A 19,450-nucleotide genomic window follows, 5' to 3' on the forward strand; every position below is an offset into this window, starting at 1 on the left:
ACTCTCACCGCACGGCCGCAGCGCCGGAGCGCGCCCCTCCCGGGCCGGCCGTGGGCGCTCCCGCCTCGCTGCCGCCTTCGCTGGCTCGCCCCCGGAGGGGCGACGAGCCCCGCGCCCCGGCCGGAGGATGTGCGCCCCCGCGGGCCGCCCCGCCTGAGCCATGCGCCCCAACGGCGGCGGCGCGCCGGCCGGCATGGAGCCCCGCGCGGCCGCGCTCTGACTCGCTCAGCGCCCCGCGGCCGGCGGGCGGCGGGCGGCGGCGGACCGAGAGCCAGAGACCGGCGCCGCGGGACGGAAGCGAGCGGGCGCGGGCGCCGCGCAGATGGCCGGGGCGAGCAAGGTCTGAGGCTCCGCTCCCCGAAACGTGACCATGTGGATTCAACAGCTTTTAGGACTCAGGTGAGCGACCCGGCCAGCGCGGGTGTGCGTGTGGGTGCGTGGGTGCGTGGGTGCCGGGCTGGGCTGAAGCGGCGCTCTCCTCAACGTTGCAAATAAAGGGACCCCTCCCCGCTCCCCGCTAGCTGCCAGAAGGGGCCCCGGGAGCTCGGAGCTCCGCGGCCCCGCAGGGAGCGGCCGGCTCTCCCGGGCTGCGCGCGTCTGGGTCGGGCCAGCGGCGCCCGCCCCAGCTCCCCGTGCAGCGGGGCTGGCCGGGCAAGCCCGCGGCTCCCGGCACCAGCAGCGCTGTGTCCTGGCCTGCCGCCTCGGCAAGCCTTCTCCCCGGGGCCCGGCGGGCCGTGGACCCGGGGCGGGGGCGGGGGCTGCCGGAGAAAGCGAGAGCTCCCCGGCTCCCGGCTCCCGGCTCCCGGCTCCCGGCGAGAGCTTAGAAGGCGGAGTTGGAGGAAACCAAAATCAAACAGCCACTCCGCCCTCCCTTCCCCTTCCTCGGGGCCCCAGGGCTGAGCAGGGGCCTCCCGGGCTCTCAGCTGCCGATCCAGCTGTTGTTTGCCGGTGACCTCCGGGCCCGACGGGCGCGCACAGCTGGCGGGCAGCTGGGGCGGGAGACGCTGGGGCTCTGGGGGAGCGCGGGCGGGCACCCCCCACCCACCCACTCACTCACGCAAACACCCGCGGGAGCGCCCCGGGGCTTGTCTGAGTCCGGACTCCAGGGCCCCTGGAACCAGGGGGTCGAGCCCGGAACTCGGCGCCAGGGGTACACAGGAAGACCCTTTCCAGCAAACTTTGCTCGCTTGCTGTGGAGCTCGGGCTTTCAACCCGTGCCTGGGGCGGCGTAAAGCTCAGTAGTGCATAGTTGTCTCCTTGGCGGGGCAGGCTGCCTCCAAACCGTCGCCCGCCTGCCAGGGGGCTTCGCGGAACTGGTGCGTTTTTGGGTCCCGGGTTGCAACCGAAAGCAAGGAGGACATAGGCGGAGGCGGAGAAAGCGGTGCGGTTCTCGAGTTTGTCCACTGGGATGCACTGCGCTCCCGTGCTGGGGAGAAAAGGGCCGCTAGGTGCTGGAGCGGCTACCTGAGCCGCCCCCATCGCCGCCCCATCAAAGCTGGGGGGAGTGAGCCGAAAGGAGACTCAAGTGCGCGTCCTGATTTTGAGAAATCAGAAGAGGACAGAGCGCGCCACGCGTTCTCTAGCTACCTTTGATTTATGAGACAATCCCCCATCCCCGGGGTAAAGACTGTTTAAAATATCTAGTGAAAATTGTCAAATGTTATTATCCTCCTTTTTCTGGAAAGCGGCATTCTTTCTCCTGGTGGCTGGGTCTTATTTGCCAAGTGTGGGCTTTAAAAGGTTAATGGTGAAGCGGATCCTGTTGGGTATTGGCGTGGCCTGAATCGATACAGTGTGCTTGGACTAGATAAGGTTTAAGCTCCCTGTTCTGGGACGCAGACAAAATGGAGCGAGGGCAGCCTTGCCTGGTGACCCCTCCAGGTGCCCTGCCATGGCGCCTGTCAAGGCTCAGCCAGCCCCGGAGGCCCTCTGGAAAGATCAGGAGGTCCCAGCCCTGGTTCTGGGTGCACCTTTGGCTCCCAGATGCTTCCTGAGCTACTGTCTGGCTGCTTGGTTCCTGACTGACTGCTGGCAAGTTACCGGTTTTTCTTTTTTTTATTACTAAGTTGCTAGATTGAAAGATTAGTACATTTTGATAAGGGGAAGAGAAGAGTAAACGCTATGGAAAGAAACCTCTCTGTTGGTTCAAAATTCACTAAAACAGTTCCTCTAAAGCATCCCCAAGTGAGATCTCCTTGGGATTTTGCTGTAGGAAATAGTTCTGTTGGTGATTTTGAAGTCTGACCTTTTGCTTTTTTTTTTTTTTCCTTAAGTGTTAGCACAAGAGATTTTCTGTGAGTGTGCCTCTAAGGACGAGCTGTCACCTATCTAGGAGGCTGACAGGAGAGAGATCTGTCATATCTGTGAGGGCCATCCCCTGGCCAGCACAGGTGTCTTGCTGGGAGGGTCTGTGTTGTTTTCCCATCACGCCAGGCAAGGGTAACTGTAACTAAGCCGGGACTGCTTGCTCCAGACCTGGAAACGCACTTCTTCCTTGAAGAAAGCCTGTCAGCTTTGCTTACAAGCCACTCGGTGGCTCCCCAGGTGAGCCCTGCACATCCTGCTGCCCGACTTCCAACCTGGTTTATCAGACAGACACCGAACCTAGAGCCCGGGTCTGTGGAGGGCAGCTCTGAGCATCACCGGAGTGAGAAGCCCTCCACTCAGGCTCCTGAGGCAAAATCTGGGCTTGGTTTTTTGCTTCTGCATTTGACTGGAACCGTGCATGGAGCCCTTTTCTTCTCATGAGGCAGAGACAGACTGAGTCTTATTGAGCTGTTTTCATGCCTTTTTGGTGGTAGTTGTATCAAAGCTCCAACCACGGATAAAGGTATCTCTCGAAGGCAGCCCAGTAGCTTGACCAGCTGGTTTGGAGCTCAGACATAAATGAGCCCCGAGCCCAGCTTGGAGGGGTGCTTACTCAGCACGCAGCAGAGAGTGTGGCTGCCTCGTTGTTGTAAGTGGCCTTGGAGGCCGCAGCTTTGTCAGGGGCTGGGAGCGTGCAAGGCATTTGCTAGGCGTGCTCAGGCGTGCCATGGCTGGCCAACGCCACGGCTTCTTCCCAGGCCGTGCTCCTGGGGTTCGCTCTGTCTGTTCTCCCACCCACCAGGGCCCTGGCTGTGTGTGTCTGCTCGGGGGTAGGTGTGTGACAAAGTGCTGGGACTCTCTTTCTTCGCAGGTGCTTCGCAGTCCCCCAAGCTCGGGCCATGCACGTGGTACCATGTTTGGGCCTTACCACATGGACCCAGGGGGTGGGCTGTCACCATCCCTGCCTCTAGAGTCCAGCAGCTGGGGCTGTGTGGAGGCTTTAAGAGGACGGACGGAGTCAGACGCTCTGTCCACAGACATCGCCCTCCTGGTGAAGCCTGGCTCGTGCCCATTTCCGACGGCTGCTACCAAATTGATTGCAGCCCGAATCCATCGAGGGTTAGCGACTGGGATGCTCATCAGGGACAGTGATGCTGGAGTAAATGCCGTTCTGAGAGGCAGCTCAAATCTTTCCACCACTGGGACGCGACCCCCTCCCCTCAGGCCACGCCCACCCAGGGAATCCACTGTCCAAGCGGAGGAGGGGCTGGTGGGCCCCTCCTAGTCGGTCCCTTCCGTTGATTTATTGTGATCACCTGCTTCCTTCTCGTCTGTGCATCCAAGAGGGTGGTAAGTAGGGAGCAGGGCAAGCCAGCTCGCAAGCGGAGACAGCTCCACACCTCCCTGAGATGTCTGTCTCCGGAGGGGGACAGCCTGCTTCCCCACTGCACCCTGCATCCTCTTAGCTGGGGCCGTGGTGGCAGCCCAGCCCAGCCTCGTCATCCCCCAGCCCACTGGCCTGGGCGCCATCAAGATGTCTGGCACAAGTGGGTCCGGCGTGCTTCCTGACGCATTTATCTCCCCGGGCTTCATGTGGGAAAACTCCACTGCCCAGCCATGTGGATAAAAGCTGCCCCTTAGGTCATGATGAAGTGGGTAAACAGCAAACCCCAACCCACCCATGACTGCTGGGCCTTCCAGAGCCCAGGGTCTCCTCTCTGGGGTTACGTAAGAGTCATCTGCTTTCCATACGCGTGGTTGCCAAGTTTTCTTCAAAGGGCTACAAGTCAGTAGAGACCAAATTGATGAAAAGATTAGCTTGGAAAGCCAAATATATCCTTGATCTAGATTTTCATGTTTGAAGTCTGGCTCGAGAGGGTTTCTCCTGCCCGATGCCAGTCAGACATGAGGGGGAGGCAGGAGCCGGGGCTTGCTGGAGCTGGAGCAGACAAGCCGTGGGGCCCACTGACTCTCTTTCTCTAAGACCCCCTTCCAGGAATTCAAAGGAGTCGGTGAGTCATAAGGCCGCCGAGTGGGGAGTGGCACTTACGTAACTCAGATTAACTCTCAGTTAATAGAAAGTCAGAGGCTGCAGCGTGCCCATGTCAGAGCTTCGGGAGCCCTGGTGTGTGTGGGGGGGTGCCTGGCTCCCCGAGTTCCTTATCCACATCAGGGTTGCAGCAGAGCTGGTTGCCTGGGGGAGGCCTGGCTTCTCCAGCCCCCTCCCCTGGGGCAGGGCCCTGTACTCCAGCAATCAACGAGAAACAGTGGGATATTTCTTCAATGCCAGGTCCCCAGTGCCCCTTCCAGAAGAGGGTGCAGGATTCATTCCCTGCTGCTGCTGGGGGTGAGGGCAGCTGCCTCATTGTCTCCCAGCAGCCTCTGAACAGGCCGAGTTAATAATTGGGACGCCTGGCAGGTGCGGAGAAGTGGCTGGGTGAGCTGTACAAGGGCCCCGGGGACAGTGAGAAGCCAGAAACCCAACATTCCTCGGTGGGGGTCTTCACTGTTATGAGGATCTCTGACATGGCTGAAAGAGAGCCCAGAGCAGGGGCGGCAGATTGGGAGTCGCGTGCTGGCAGGGGCCAGGGTCCTGCAGCTGGACCAAGGGGACCTGGTGATGGCGGGGGAGGGGCTGGGGCTCGTATTTGCTTTTCCATCCCCTGCATGCGCTCTACAGAAGGGTGTCACTTTATTTCCTCATCCCCTCCGCTCCCCCCAAGAAAAGGTTGGTGGCAGCCATGCTGGGCCCATCTGTGCGTCAGCCTTCCCAGCCTGCCCTTCACTGTGCTCGTTCTGTCCACTCACTGGGACGCCTGCCATTTGTTGCACTTTCCCTTGTGTGGCCAGCCAGGGAGGGCTGAAATGGCAGGGCCCACTGCCGCTCTGCCCTCTCCCACCGTTTGCAACTGCCCACGTGGGCAGTTGCCTGGGCCGTGTTGCCTGCCCTCCCTGTGCATGACCTCAGGGGCTTCTGGAACGGGGCCACATTAAGACCTTGTAGCTGGCAGTGGAGACCCAGGGGGTGTGTCCACCAGAAACCGGTGTTCAGGCTTCCTGTTTGACCCCGAAGAGGAGCCCTGGTCTCTGGACTGTGGGCTCATGAGGGCAGGGACTGAGTCTCATTCTTCATCAGCTCTTGAGAAGAGTGTGTGGCACAGTCAATGCTCAGGAGATACGTGTGTGCACGAGTAGATGTGTCTGCCTGGCCAGTGCCCTGGCTTCATCAAGTCTTGCCCTGTGGTTACTCGTCCTTAACTCCACACTGAGGCTTAGGAAAGGAATTCCCCACTGGGGCCCACCCTATGTTTAGGCCCTGTCCTGCTCCAAATAGATGTACCACTTCTTCCACCTGACTGCTGGTGCTCACGGTTCCACCATTAGAGATTCTTTCCTTTGCTCTGAGATTTAGTCCCAACTGGAATGCAGACGTGTTTAGGAAAAACAATCCTGTTGAGCTCTTTCAGTCATTCTCAGTTCAATAGGAGTGAAAGTATCTGAGTTTTAAGTGTCTCGGAGGAAGAATGGGTATGGATGGGAAGAGAACGTGAAGCCAGGGGCACAGGTGTGGTCATGGGATTGAGGGGAAAAGGTACCATCAAGGGAGGACAAGGAGATGTGGGGTGAGGGTGGCTTGGGGCCAAATGCAAACTTTTGGCCTTACCGTTGGACTGAGTTCTCCCTTCCCTTTGGCTTTCCCGGTGACTGGGACAGTTCATGCACCTACCCGGGACTCGGAAAAGGTTAACTCGAGACAGAGCCAGTTCATTTGCAAGAGAAAGTTCTGGTCAATATGCGAGTGCTGAGGACAGGCAGTGAGACGTCCACACCTCTGACACCTTTGCTCCTGTCCCAGATGTGAGCCACAGAATTTGCATGGTAGTCAGATAAAACATGTCTGCTTTTTATACACATTGAGGTGTAACTGACATACAACATTGTATTAGTTTCAGGCATATAGCGTAACGATTTGCGAGAGGATCGCCTCGGTAGCATGTATTTAGCATCCATCCCTTCACGCAGTTACAGAATTTGTGTGTGTGTGTGATAAGAACTTTTAATATCTGCTCTCTTAGCAACTTTCAAGTATGCAAAATAGGCAGCAGGCTGGGGGTTGCTGGCATGGGAGGGTGGGGGTTTGGCAAAAGGGGTGAAGGAGGTCAAAAGGTAGACTTGCAGTTATAAAACAAGTAAGTCATGGGGTTATCAGGTACAGCGTGGCGATTCTAGTTAATCACACATGTCCACTTTAAATGTCTATGTCACGTAGAGAGGATGCTCTGATCTCTGATTTCATTCATTTCATCCACACGTTTAACTCACTGCTCAATTCTTGCATGCCTGGGGATGGCTGACCCTGAGCAGATGCCATGCAGACCCAGAAATGAGTGGGTTTCTCCCCTTGAAGACCCTGCCCTCCAGTAATGGAGGGGGGTTATGTGTGGGGATAAAAATACTGTTATCAAGAGTGGAGACCAGCAGTGTCCAATCGAAGTATAACATGGGCCACATTTGGGGTGCTCAGTAGCCTCATGGGGCTGCTGATTGTCATATTGGACACTTTCCTGGGGAAGCACAGAAGTGAGAAAAGTAAATGTTTCAGAGTCTGCCACCCCTCCTCCCAACCAATGTCAAGCTTGGCACCGTTGCTGGTTAGTATGAGCTCCGAGAAGGACCAGGCTGGCCAGCGCTCCTCCTCAGTCAACAGTGGACATGTGACATTTGCCGAGTGCCAGACCTGTGCCTGGTCATGCCGGTTCCAGAGGTGGAACATCGAGCCAGGATGGGGGCAGCAGCTGCCTCCTTCAGGGGCCAGTTGTCTCAAGGCAGGAGATGGCTGGCCTGCAAGCAGGTTGTTCACACCTTCCAGAGCGGTTCCCACGCTGGGTTGTAATGAAGCACCTTGGGGGACTTGAGGGGGGAGGGACAGAACCTGTTCACTTAGAGCAGAGGTGTCCGAGGCCGGGGGGACAGTCAGTGGAGGGGGAAGACCGGCACATGGAAGAACAAGACAGAAGCCAGGTCACCTTCCAGAAGGGGAGAGCTGACCTCCTAGAGGGACGGTTCCGGGGTGCTGCCCCAGTGTGCCCCGGAGCCAGCACCCTGGGACAGACCTCTGTCTGGGGCTCCTCTGGCAGCAGACATGCACCACATCTGACCTGAGGGCAGGGCCTTCTTCCTCTCCCCTGCACTCAGCACTTATCAGCAACGCGACGCTGAGTGTCTGTGCTACCCTGGGCCTCGTGGGAGGAGAAGAGATGGTAATTGCTAAGGTCTGATTCCAATGGAAACATTTAGGAATATTGTTCCAGGCATAGGTGTGTGTGCCTGTGTGTACGAGTGTGTACGTGTGTGTGGTGGACACTTTGGGGACCAGTGGTATCCAAGCACCTATATTAGGAGCTCCAGCTCCAGGTGAAGAGACCAGTTTTTAAAACAAAACTCCTCCTGCAGAAGGAGTGTTCACACAATTGAGAGTCTAAATAAGAAAGGATGGAGCACACCACATCTGAACTTGGCTGCTGACAAACAAACAAAAAACAAAAAAACTTAACAAAATATCAGCACACAAAATTCAACAATATATACAAGGAAGCATATACCATGGCCAAGTGGGGTTTACTCCATGGATGCAGAGATGGTTCAACATTTGAAAATCAATCACGGCAATCTATCAAATGAAAGACTAAAGAAGAAATATCATAGGATCCTCTGCATTTGATAAATTCAACACCTATCCACGAGAAGGACTGCCAGGAAAGCAGGGACAGAGGGGCATTTCCTCAGCTTCACAGAGAATAGGACGAAAGCCTATGACTACGTTCACGCTGAAGCTGCTGAGAACTAGAAACTTCTCCCCCCGAGATCAGGAACAAGCCAAGGATGACACAGGAAGAAAAAAACGATAAAAGACATCCAGAAAGGAAGAAATAGAACTGTCCCTGTTTGCAGATGATGTGATTGTCTACCTGGAAAATCTCATGTGATCTATTAAAAAACAAAAACAAAAACAAAAAACCTTCTAGAACTAATGAGTGAGTTCAGGGAGGTTGGAGGATACAAGATAAATGTATAAAAATGAATTCTATCTCCATCTGTTAGTAATGAACACATGGACACTGAAATTTAAAAAATGCAGTGCCATTTACGATCTGAATGAAAGTGAAATATTTCAGTGTAAACCTAACAAATTGTGTTATGCTGATGACTCGCATGCTTGGAGGTACATGGTGCTGGTGGAGGAGATGAAATAAGGTCTACATGATGGAAAGCCATACCATATTCGTGGATGGGAAGACTCAAGGAAGGAGATCACTTCTTAAACTGATACAGAAGTTTAACACAATTCTAGTCAACATCCCAGCAAAATATTTGCATGCATAGGTAAGGTTATTCTAAAATGCATATGTGAAGGTAAAGGGACTAGAAATACTAAAACAGTTTTGATAAAATAATAGAAGAATAATAAAACGAGAGGAATCAGTCTGATGATCAAACATTATGTAGCTGTCATATTGAGACTGTGTCACATTGATGGAAGGGTAGACAGATCAACAAAACAGAGCAGAGAATCCGTATACAGACTCCCACAAATATGCCCAGCTGATTTTGGATAAAGGTGCTAATCCAGTGGAGGAAGGATAGCCTTTTCAACAAATTGTACTGGAACAATAAGACATTCATAGCCAAGAGCAAACAAACAAGAACCTCAATGTTAAAGCTCATACCTAATACAAAATTAGCTCGAAATTGGTCACGTAATTAAATGTAAAATGTAAAACTAGAAAGATTTTAGAAAAGAAAAAAAAAAAAACTAAGTAGAAGGTATTCAAGTTGTGCGGCCAGGCAGGGAGCTCTTTGACTTGCCACCAAAGGTACGATCCATAAAAGGAAGAAACTGATAAATTGGACCTCATCAAGAATTTATAATTTTTTTCTGTGAAAGACTCATCCAAGAGGGTAAAAAGACACTACAGAGTGGGAGAGAATATTTGCAAACCACATACCTGATGAAGGCTAGTATCCAAAAAACAAACACCTCTCAAAACACAACCCAACTAGAGGTAGGTGAAAACCATGAAGGACATTTCACCAAAGAGGGTAGTCAGGTAGTCAGAAAACACATGGAAGGATGTTCAGCATCATTACTCATTAGAGAAATGCAGATTAAAACCACAACCATCACCACTCATCTATGAGAGCGGCAACAAAAATAAACAATGCTGACAACACTAAGTGCTGGCAAGGACGTGGAGAACTGGGTCCCTCACACGCTGCTGTTGGGAAGGTAAAATGGGACCATGTAGTGGAGCTTCACGCTCCTGGGCATTTCTGCCAGAGAAATGCAGACATGTTCACCCAACATGTGCACACATGTGCACACATGTTTTATAGCAGCTTTATGTGTCATAGTCTCAAATCGGAAAGAGCCCAGATGCCCTTCAGTGGGTGAATGGCATAGCAAACCCTGGTACCTTCACACCATGGAATGAATGGTGCCCAGCAATAGCAATGAAAGGACCATTGCGACACCCAACAACCTGTACGAGTATCCGGAGAACAATGCTAAGCAAAAAAGACAGTCTGGAAGTGTGCTTATGACCGCTCCATAGCATGCTTCAAATGGTAAAATTACAGAAACGAACAGGCTGGTGAGCGATAGCGTGGGGAGCGCAAGCGGAGATGGTGCGGGGATGTCATGGCAGCACAAGGGCTCTTGGCGATGCTGGGGATGCTTTCTACCTTGATCGCATCGATGCCGGTATCCTGCTTATATCATTGTACCCTAATTTTGTAAGATGTTACTGCTGGGGAACCAGGTGCAGGATCTTTCTGTGTTACATATTACAGGGCTTGTGAATCTACAATTAACAAAATAAAAATTTAATTAAAAAATGGATATTCTCTAGTTATCTGCCAAAGATTAGCATCTGATGGTTTGGGGTGTGTGTGTAGTTCTTAGGCACCGTGTATTGGGATTTAATGACAGTCGGGCACCGCGGAAGTGGGGAAAGGGGTAAAAACATGACTTTATGGAATTTGCTGTGCTGTGGTTCTGCCACATTTTTTAGAATGCATATGAACGTACGGTGTTGCTAATGTTACCAGATCCATCATCAGTGACAGTAATAAATGACCTGGTGCATAATTATTGGATAAGAAGAGCTGTCCAGATCCTTATATAAATCAGGTCAGCTCTGAAAATAGAGCAGCCTTTTTGGGGACAGTCCCACTTTCCTACCCCGGCACATAGGGTGGCTTCAAGACCGTGCTTGAGGATTTTAAGTCAAATGCAGAAACAGTTGGCTTCTTGTTTCTAGATCAGTAAGACATGAGCCTCAAGTTCGTGAAGGCAGGGCATTGGCTTGTGGCTTTGCTGTTTTCATTTCCTTTTGGTCTTTATGATAAAAAGAACTGCGTGTGTGTGTGTGTGCGTGCATGAACATGCACGCTCTATAAATGCTTGTTGAATGGAGTTGGTTACTGCAGTGGGAAGCTCTACGTGGATTTGGCTGTGAGCTTCTAGACCCGCTAATTCTGTCTTCCCGTCCTTTCAGGTCCGGCTGGGAGGTGCTGGGCCACGGTAGTTCCTGACCCTCTTGTAACCCAGGCTTTGTGCTAGGTGACCCAGCCAGTGTGCATCCTCTCAGTCCATCCTCATGATCCTCATAATGACCCTGTGGAGTGGCTATTATTGCTCTGATTTTGCAAAGGAGGAAACTGGAGCTCAGAGAGGTTAAGTGATCTGCCCAATGTCACACAGCTAGTCGTGGGAGAGCTGAGATGTGGACCCAGGTTTCATGGACTCCCGGGTCCATTCGTGCTCTTCCCACTGCTCTTTATGGCTCCCATGTTTTATATAAAATCTCCTTCTCACTCCTTTGGTTAAGTTACACATTGCCCTTTTGGGAAAAACAAACAAACAAACAAACAAACAACAACAAACAACAAAACTAGAAGGACCCGTCTGCTGTGACGTCAGACCAGCACTTTGAGGATCTAGTCCTTGAGTCCAGCTGATGCTGGAATCACAGGTCCTTCTGGCAAACCAGAGTTTTAGGTGGAAGCTCTATAGTCTCAAGCAGAGATTATTTTGTAGCAAAGAATTGATGAAATGTCATGAAGGGATGAAAACATGTCTGTGACACAGATACTGTTATTCAGTCTACTTAATAATTAAAAATAAATGTGTCACCAAATCCACGGAGGCTCCTCTTGGGAGCGCTTGTGGGATTACACCGTGGAAGTTAATGAATGAGCACATTGACGAGGCTGGGTTCACGTGACCCAAGTCTGGGTGGAAGGCTTGTCGACCGTGGGCACGCCCGTGTGTGTGTGTGTGTGTGCGTGTGCTTACTTACGGGAGGATAATTTATAGTCCATGACATTCACCCATTTTAAGTGTAGGATCCAGTGATTTTCAGTAAACGTGCTGTGTGTGCAAACATTTTCATCGCCCCCACTAAGATCCCTGATGCTGTTTACAGTTGACCCCTATTTCTACCCTCAGACTCACGCAACCACTGATGTACCCTCGTCTCCATGGTTTTGCCATTCTGGGCACTCCCTGGAGGCGGGACCATATACTGTGCCATCGGTTTGGGTGGCTTTCTTCAGTTGGCCTCACGTCCTTGAGGCCTCTCTAGGTCTCTGCGTTATTTCTGGGGGGCACTGCATTTTTGGACGTACCACAGTCGGTCTGTGGTTCACTGGTTGGTGGACACTTGGCTTTCTTTCAACTTCGCCGTTCCTACAGGTAGTGCAGCTGCTTCCCCATGGCCTCTGTAGCTACAGAGGGTCAGAGAAGCCCCTTGTGTTATGAAGCTCGTGGGGATGCACGGGGCAGGCGTCCATGATTCCACCTCTGGTTTTGGATTGGCTCCTTCTCTTCGCTTTAAAGGAAAAGCTGACGACACACAAGCCGTTGTTTATTGGTTCATTTTTCATTTGATAAACACTGACTGAGTGTCAGTGATGTCTCGCCATGGTGCTGCGTCGTGGTGAGATACAGAGGAGTACAAAGCTTTCCGTTCTGCCCTGGTGCAAAGATACTGCGACAGGGGACAGTGGACTCATTAGAAGGGCTCCGGCTGACCTGGGCATGGTCCCCAGGCAGGAGGAGGGCAGCGCATGGCTGGGGACTGGAGCAGAGGGGGCTGGCAGGTGGTCCTGCAGACACTCCCCCGGCCCCCGAGCCTTCTCCTGCTGCTGGGTGGCGTGGCCCGTGGAGCCTCAGGGGGGCCGCTGTGCGTATCTCTGACCGGGGGCTTCCTTCCAGGGGACAATGGGACAGTGGTGCCAGGTTAGGGAACTCCACACTCACAGAGCGCCTTATAGCCAAGGGCTTTAGAATGTCTTTTTAGACGAAAGAGACAGCGCCGAGTCCATGAGCACAAGGCAGTGCTCACAGGCAGCTTCCCCGGGGGAGGGGGTAAACCGAATGGAAGATACCGTGTGCAGGTTCCAAGGTGGGGTTAGTTCCGGGGGGAGCCCAGAGCTTTGAAGAAACTGATTTGCTAAAAGGAAAAAAATGAAGCAATTTATTTACCATTATGTGGGGAGACAACACATTTGCCAGTCATCCCCGAGCCTGTGTTTCGGGCTGGGGGCAGGAGGAGGGTGGGCTCCTGGGAGCCCTCCTGGGCTGGTCCTGAGCGCATGGACAAGAATCATGGCCCAGCCGGCCCTACAGGGTCTTTGCTCCCAGGTGCCAACTTAGCAGCTGGGGTCGAGAGCAGGGGCTTCCCAGACCTGGGGCTGGTGAGCAGACCTCCCCTCCGGGGACCAGTGCTGATGGGGCGTTGCTTCCTCAAGCTCCGTTGGAGGAGGGTTCTGAGTTCTCCCGAGACTTAGAGAAAGAAAGTGTCCTAGACCATTTGTCCTATCTGCGCTGGGCATGGGATGGCCGTGTCAGAGAACTCGCCTCCTTCCCCAGGGGGACAGATGACAGGACTTGAGAGTGGTCATGGGCTGAACACCTTCACCGAGGCACGCGGACATTAGTGAGCACTTGTGGTCACAGCATTCCCCAGCACGGCCCTAACACGGACGCGTCTTAACTCATCCCTACGACACTGCTGTGATGTAGGCATTTAATGATGTCCTCATCCCCGAGGAGGCTCAGAGAGGTTGAGTGATTTGTCGGAGTCACACAGCAAGGAAATGGCAGAGCTGGGACTCACACCCAAGCAGTGGGGCTCCGGTGTCTGTGCATTACACCCTGCTCTTCCTGGGCGAGAAGACCACGCATGGGTGTTGGGTGTATGTAAGGAGCGGGATGTCCACCAGGCCCAGGCAGGCAGCAAGGCAGGGGATAGGAGCCCAGCATGGGGGGCCAGGGTCCTACCGACCTGGCTCAGTGTGGAACACACATGGGTCCCAGAATACAGAGCTGAAAATGACATGTCCTGACCTTCAGGTGTCCTGCTAGGAAAGATGATGGTTATGGAGTGCCCAGGCACCAACAGAGGTCCGTCCATGGGGTTGGGGGGCCAGGGCCCCCAAAGTCGGGCCTGCCTGGCGACCGGCTGGGTAGCCACAGAGGAAGGAGTGCAGCCCATCGGGTCTGCCCCACAGTTGGCCCTGGGAGATAAGGGGCAGTTTTGGGGAGGGAGCAGCTCAGGTCCACGCCTGCTTCTCTATTCCTAGAAAACCTCTGGTGACACCCACTTAGCTCGCTGTGCTTGTGCTCGGGCATCTAAATCACGTAGCTCACCTTTCACGAGAGCCCTGTCCCTGCCCTCCTGGACCTGTGATCAGAAATAAACCTTCCGCTCTGGATTCCATCTCCCAAATTGTTGCAAAAAGCCATATTAGGCAAAGGTGAAGCAATTGCCCAGGGACAGCTGATAGGCTTCATTGACGCACAGCTACTATTTTTTAAAACGGACTTTTCTAAGACAGTCGGTTGCCAGGCAGGGGCATTCTGTCTCGCATATTGCAGTGAACCTCCCGAAACCCCAAGGCCAGTCTTGTGACAAAGGCCTCAGCCTCCAGACCCGCTGAAAGCCATGTTCCGGCACTTGGCAAGGAGCACATAATAATGAGGAGGAAAAGAGCCCACCTAGGAGTCTGCTTTCCCTCACTGCCCCCCATCCCCTCTGTTTTGCACAGAAAAAATGCAGGACTGTACCCAGATGCTGAAAAAAGCTGTACTTCCTGCCGAGGGACATGGTGGCTTTCAGAATGCAAGGATTCTTTAGGGAGCCAATTATGCAAGACAAGAGTAAGCATGTTTATTTTTATGACACCGCATTTCAAAATCCCAGAAAATGTTGATGGAATGGCCCCATTAAGCACCCGGGTCCCCCCCGATGCTGTGGCATTACACCCTGCAGGTTTGCAGGGGGGCATTTGCAGGCTCGCGGTTAAAGCTCCACGCTGGGCTAATTTACTGCCCGTTACTACCCCAGAGGTCTCTTTTAGCTCCCACAGACCCAGGTTCCTTCTTCCCTCAGCATTTTCCAGGCTAATTTGATTCTCTTCACAGAAGCCTGATGCTCAGAAACCCAGAGCCCCAGGCTTACTCCGATGGCATCTGCCCCTCAGGTTCTCCTGTCCAGGGCAGCAGGGGAGGTCAGGGCTATGGCCAGAGGGTCCTCAGGATTGCAGCAGGGGCTGGCTCTGGGCCTGGTAGGGCTGAGGAAGAGTCCCTTCTGATACCTCTGCTCAGCAGACAAAGATGGCGCACCCACCGCATGCAGGTGCTGTGCTGGGCCCATGTGGAGACAGGAGAACCCTATCCTGGCCCTGCAGGAACTTTTTTTTTCTTTAAATTTTTTATTGTTATGTTAATCACCATACATTACATCACTAGTTTTGGATGTAGTGTTCCATGATTCATTGTTTGTTCATAACACCCAGTGCTCCATGCAGAACGTGCCCTCTTTAATACCCATCACCAGGCTAACCCATCCCCCCACCCCCCTCCCCTCTAGAACCCTCAGTTTGTTTCTCAGAGTCCATCGTCTCTCATGGTTCATCTCCCCCTCCGACTTACTCCCCTTCATTCTTCCCCTCCTGCTATCTTCTTCTTCTTTTTCTTTTTTCTTAACATATATTGCATTGTTTCAGAAGTACAGATCCGTGATTCATCAGTCTTGCACAATTCACAGCACTCACCATAGCACATACCCTCCCCAATGTCTATCACCCAGCCACCCATCCCTCCCACCCCCCACCACTCCAGCAACCCTCAGTTTGTTTCCTGAGATTAAGAATTCCTCATATCAGTGAGGTCATATGATACATGTCTTTCTCTGATTGACTTATTTCACTCAGCCTAACACCCTCCAGTTCCATCCACGTCGTTGCAAATGGCAAGATCTCATTCCTTTTGATGGCCCTGCAGGAACTTTTAAGGGGAGTGGGGGCAGAGGTGCAAATGAAATTTCAGGAGCCAAGAGGAAGAAGCATGTAGCTCTACCTGAAGCAAGTGGGAGGGCTTCCTGGAGGAGGTGACACTCGACCCCCATTAGGAAGGACGAGTGGAAGGAGGCTAGGTGGGCCCAAGAAGGAAGATGCATCCAGGCAGAGGCAGCAGGGTGGCTTCTGTTTATCGAGTGCTTCTAGTGCTTGTGCTTCACAGGGGCGTGGAGGCACCCAGCAGCTAAGTGACTTGCTGAAGACTTCCCGCCTCCTGGCTCGGGGGAGCCCAGGTGTGAGGTGTGGGCACAGCAGGTGCATTTGGATCAGTCTGCAGGTTTTGCACAGCTGAGGAGGGAGGCGCACATGGAGTGTCAGAGGGAGGAGCCTGGACAGGCCAGGAGGGCTAGAGTGTGGGGACCTTAAACGCTAAGCCCAGGACTCGGGCTTCCGTCCGCAGGCTGGGAGCCTCAGGAGGTCCTGGGGGGTTGCCGCTCCAATGCTCCGGTGTGTTCGGGGGGCAAGGGGAAAGACAGAGCCTGGGGAGTGAGGTGAGGAGGAGAGTGACCACTGAGAGGCGGGGGAGTGAGCCGCCTGCCGGAGCCCCCCCATCAGCAGAACCTGCTGCCCTAGCTGGACAGTGGGGTCCTGGGCCAGCCGTGTGAAGGCCCCAGGAGACCCCAGGTGGTGAGGGGCTCAGGCCAGGAGGACAGCCTGGCCACATCCCTGTCGGAGATGTGGCTGCCCGGCAATCTTCCAGCTGGTTCTCACTCCAGATTACTCTTCGGAGAAGTGCTGACTTGAGACCCCACGGGGACAGTGACCTCTCCTCTCTTTCGGTCCCCTTTTCTGTGTTTTTTTTTCCACCCTTAGAGACCCCTCCCAGCCCTCCGCTTGGAGAAACCCAGCCCCCACTCAGGCTATGCTCAGCTCATCCTGCCCACCCTTGAAAGGCACGTTTACGTTTCGAGAAAGGACCCCAAGATGCAAGGGGATCAAGCAACACCATCAAGTCAGTGTGGAAGTTTCGAGTAGTAGAAGTTTCAACTTTGGGGGGGGGCTTTGTTTCCTGTTCAAATAATATGATCAGGGCGGCAGCTTCCTCTGTCACCTGTGGGTCCAAATGTGTACGGTGGTGAAGCTAAAGTAGCTTAGGAAGAGAGCTGTGTGTGCATGTGTGTGTGCACGTGTGTGCACGTGTGCATGCACGTGTGCATGCACGTGTGTGTGCGTGTACGGAGTCTGTGGGAGGGTATGTACATGCAGGTGTGTGTGTGTGTCAGTGACTGGGTCTCTGTGTTGTAGGGTGTGTGTGTGCGTCTCTGTAAATGGAAGTGTGTATGTGTCAGTTTCTGTGTCTGGATGTCTGGGTGTTGCTGTTGTATGGGGGTGTGTGTATGTGGAGTGTGTGCAGGTGTGTGTGTCCGTGTCTGTTGTGAAGTGGACAAGTGGGGTATCAGTGGACTTGAAAATCACCAATTAATAAATCTGGACCCTGTTCACCCATCAGCTGCCAAGTAGTTCAGACCCTCAATTAACAAAATCTCTTGAAAGCCCTCCCACGTCAGGAAATGTCATTAGCCTTATTTCACAGGTGGGTAAACTGAGGCCTTGCAGGGTTCAGCAGTGTTTCTAAGGCCATGAATGGTCAGCAGAGGGGCACCCAAGGACTTCCAGAGGAGTCTGACCAGACCCCCAGGTGGCCTTCTGTCCAGCCACAGTCCTGGGCGGGGGTGCCTGGGGAGCACGGGCATATCCTTCCCGTGTTCTGCATGTGGTGTGTGTCCTGGCACCAGGCGCCTCTGCCTGGGAGATGGCCTGTGTCCAGGGCTGATGTCTCTGGAGCACAGCCTTCACTGGTGGGTCTTCTGGCTGGGCTCTGCCTGCACTTTATTATCCCTCACTTATTTTTCAGGGACAGTAATCTCCCCCAGTCTCTCTCATCCCATCAATCTGAGACTCTGCCTTGTGTAGGAATTCCAGAGTCCTACTGAGTCCCAGCAGGTAGAGTTCATGTCAGTGGCCATGGGGCATATTTAGGTTTCACGGGGACTCAGACTGATGGGAGGGGAGCCAATAGGAGGGACTCAGACTCAGCCAGCAGGAGGGACTCAGACTCAGCCAGCAGGAGGAGCTCAGACTCTGTCAGTAGGAGGGACCCAGATTTAGCCAACAGGAGGGACGCAGACTCAGCCAAGAGGAGGGACTCAGATCAGCCAGCAGGTGGGACCCAGACTCAGCCAGCAGGAGGGACTCAGACTCAGCCAGCAAGTGGGACCCAGACTCAGCCAGCGGGTGAGACTCAAACTCAGCCAACAGGAGGGACTCAGACTCAGACAGCAGGAGGGACCCAGATTTAGCCAACAGGAGGGATGCAGACTCAGCCAAGAAGAGGGACTCAGATCAGCCAGCAGGTGGGACCCAGACTCAGCCAGCAGGAGGGACTCAGACTCAGCCAGCAAGTGGGACCAAGACTCAGCCAGTGGGTGGGATTCAGACTCAGCCAGCAGGAGGGACTCAGACTCAGCCAGCAAGTGGGACCAAGACTCAGCCAGCAGGAGGGACTCAGACTCAGCCAGCAAGTGGGACCCAGACTCAGCCAGCGGGTGAGACTCAGACTCAGCCAACAGGAGGGACTCAGACTCAGCCAGCAGGTGGGACTCAGACTCAGCCAACAGGAGGGACCTAGACTCAGCCAACAAAGAGGGACCCAGACTCAACCAATTATTTTTTTTTTCATTGAGGTGTAATTCACATAGCATAAAATTAACCGTCTTAAAGTGTACCCGTCAGTGACACTTCATACAAACACAATACTGTGGTGTAGCCATCAGCACTCGCTGGTTCCAGAATATATTCATCTTCCTACAGGAAGCCTGGTATCCGTTAGCTGTCATTCCCCACTGCACAGTTGGCTTTCTGTGTCTGGATTTGCCTATTCTGGATAATCCTATGAACGGAAACGTGCAGCATGTGACCTTCTGTGCCTGGCTTCCGTCCGTCCGCACGCTGCTTAGAGCTTCACCCACACCACGATGTATGTTCCCTTCCTTTGAATGGCCGAGTGCTATTCCCTCGCTTGCATGGATGGCACTTTGTTTTCGACGTGTGCACGGATGGACATTTGGGTGCTTCTGCCTTCTGGCTTGCTGGGCGCGGTGCTGCTGTGAACGTGGGTGCTCAGGGGTCTGTTTCCGGTTCTCTGCGGTGCGTGCCACAGCTGTGTGTCCACAGCTGCACCACGTGTGTGGCCTTGGGCGGTTCCCATGCTCCCTCCCTCCTAGCCTGGTTTCCCCATCTGAGGGACGGGGAGTGGAGGTGTCACCCTGCCCAGGGCTGGGAGGATGGTGACTGCATGAAAAGCACAGCCCAGGCGGCTCGGTGACAGCCGGCCCAGCCCCCTACCCCACCGCCGAGCGGACAGGCCTCTGCTTCGCCTGCGGGCCCGGCGCTGGCTGGAGCTCCAGTCGAGGAGCAGCTGTTCTGTCTTTACTCCTAACACGTCCCCAGGGAGGAGGCTCGGGTGAGAAGCAGCACTTTTTATAAGCTCCGCACTAAAGAGGGATTATGAGCCATTTTGGGAATGGATTAAAGCAATTGCCCCTGGGATGAATCTTATTCTCAGTGACTTTTGCTTTCCCGTCTTCCTGGACCTCAAAGCTGAGCTGTATGGTCTATTGAAAACTACCTGAGCCGACGTTTATTCTTTTAGCCACATACCAGCCCAGAGCCCACAGGAGCGTGGGACCTCTGTGACCCAGCCGCGTGCCATGAACTT

At 53.7% G+C, this 19,450-nt stretch overlaps 1 protein-coding gene across 5 annotated transcripts in view; it reads left to right on the forward strand.

Annotated features, from left to right (window-relative positions):
- Positions 1 to 265: 265 nt before the first annotated feature.
- The window catches only part of AJAP1 (adherens junctions associated protein 1), a 190,571-nt gene continuing 171,386 nt past the window's right edge, over positions 266 to 19,450 (forward strand). For all 5 annotated transcript variants that reach the window (XM_027580002.2, XM_027579966.2, XM_027579981.2 and 2 more), the window contains exon 1: positions 266 to 399. In XM_027580002.2, the coding sequence (XP_027435803.1) occupies positions 371 to 399 (29 nt within the window). In that variant the 5' untranslated portion in view covers positions 266 to 370. The remainder of the gene's footprint in view (positions 400 to 19,450) is intronic.

The sequence above is a fragment of the Zalophus californianus genome, chromosome 4, assembly GCF_009762305.2.
Source record: "Zalophus californianus isolate mZalCal1 chromosome 4, mZalCal1.pri.v2, whole genome shotgun sequence".
NCBI lineage: Eukaryota > Metazoa > Chordata > Mammalia > Carnivora > Otariidae > Zalophus > Zalophus californianus.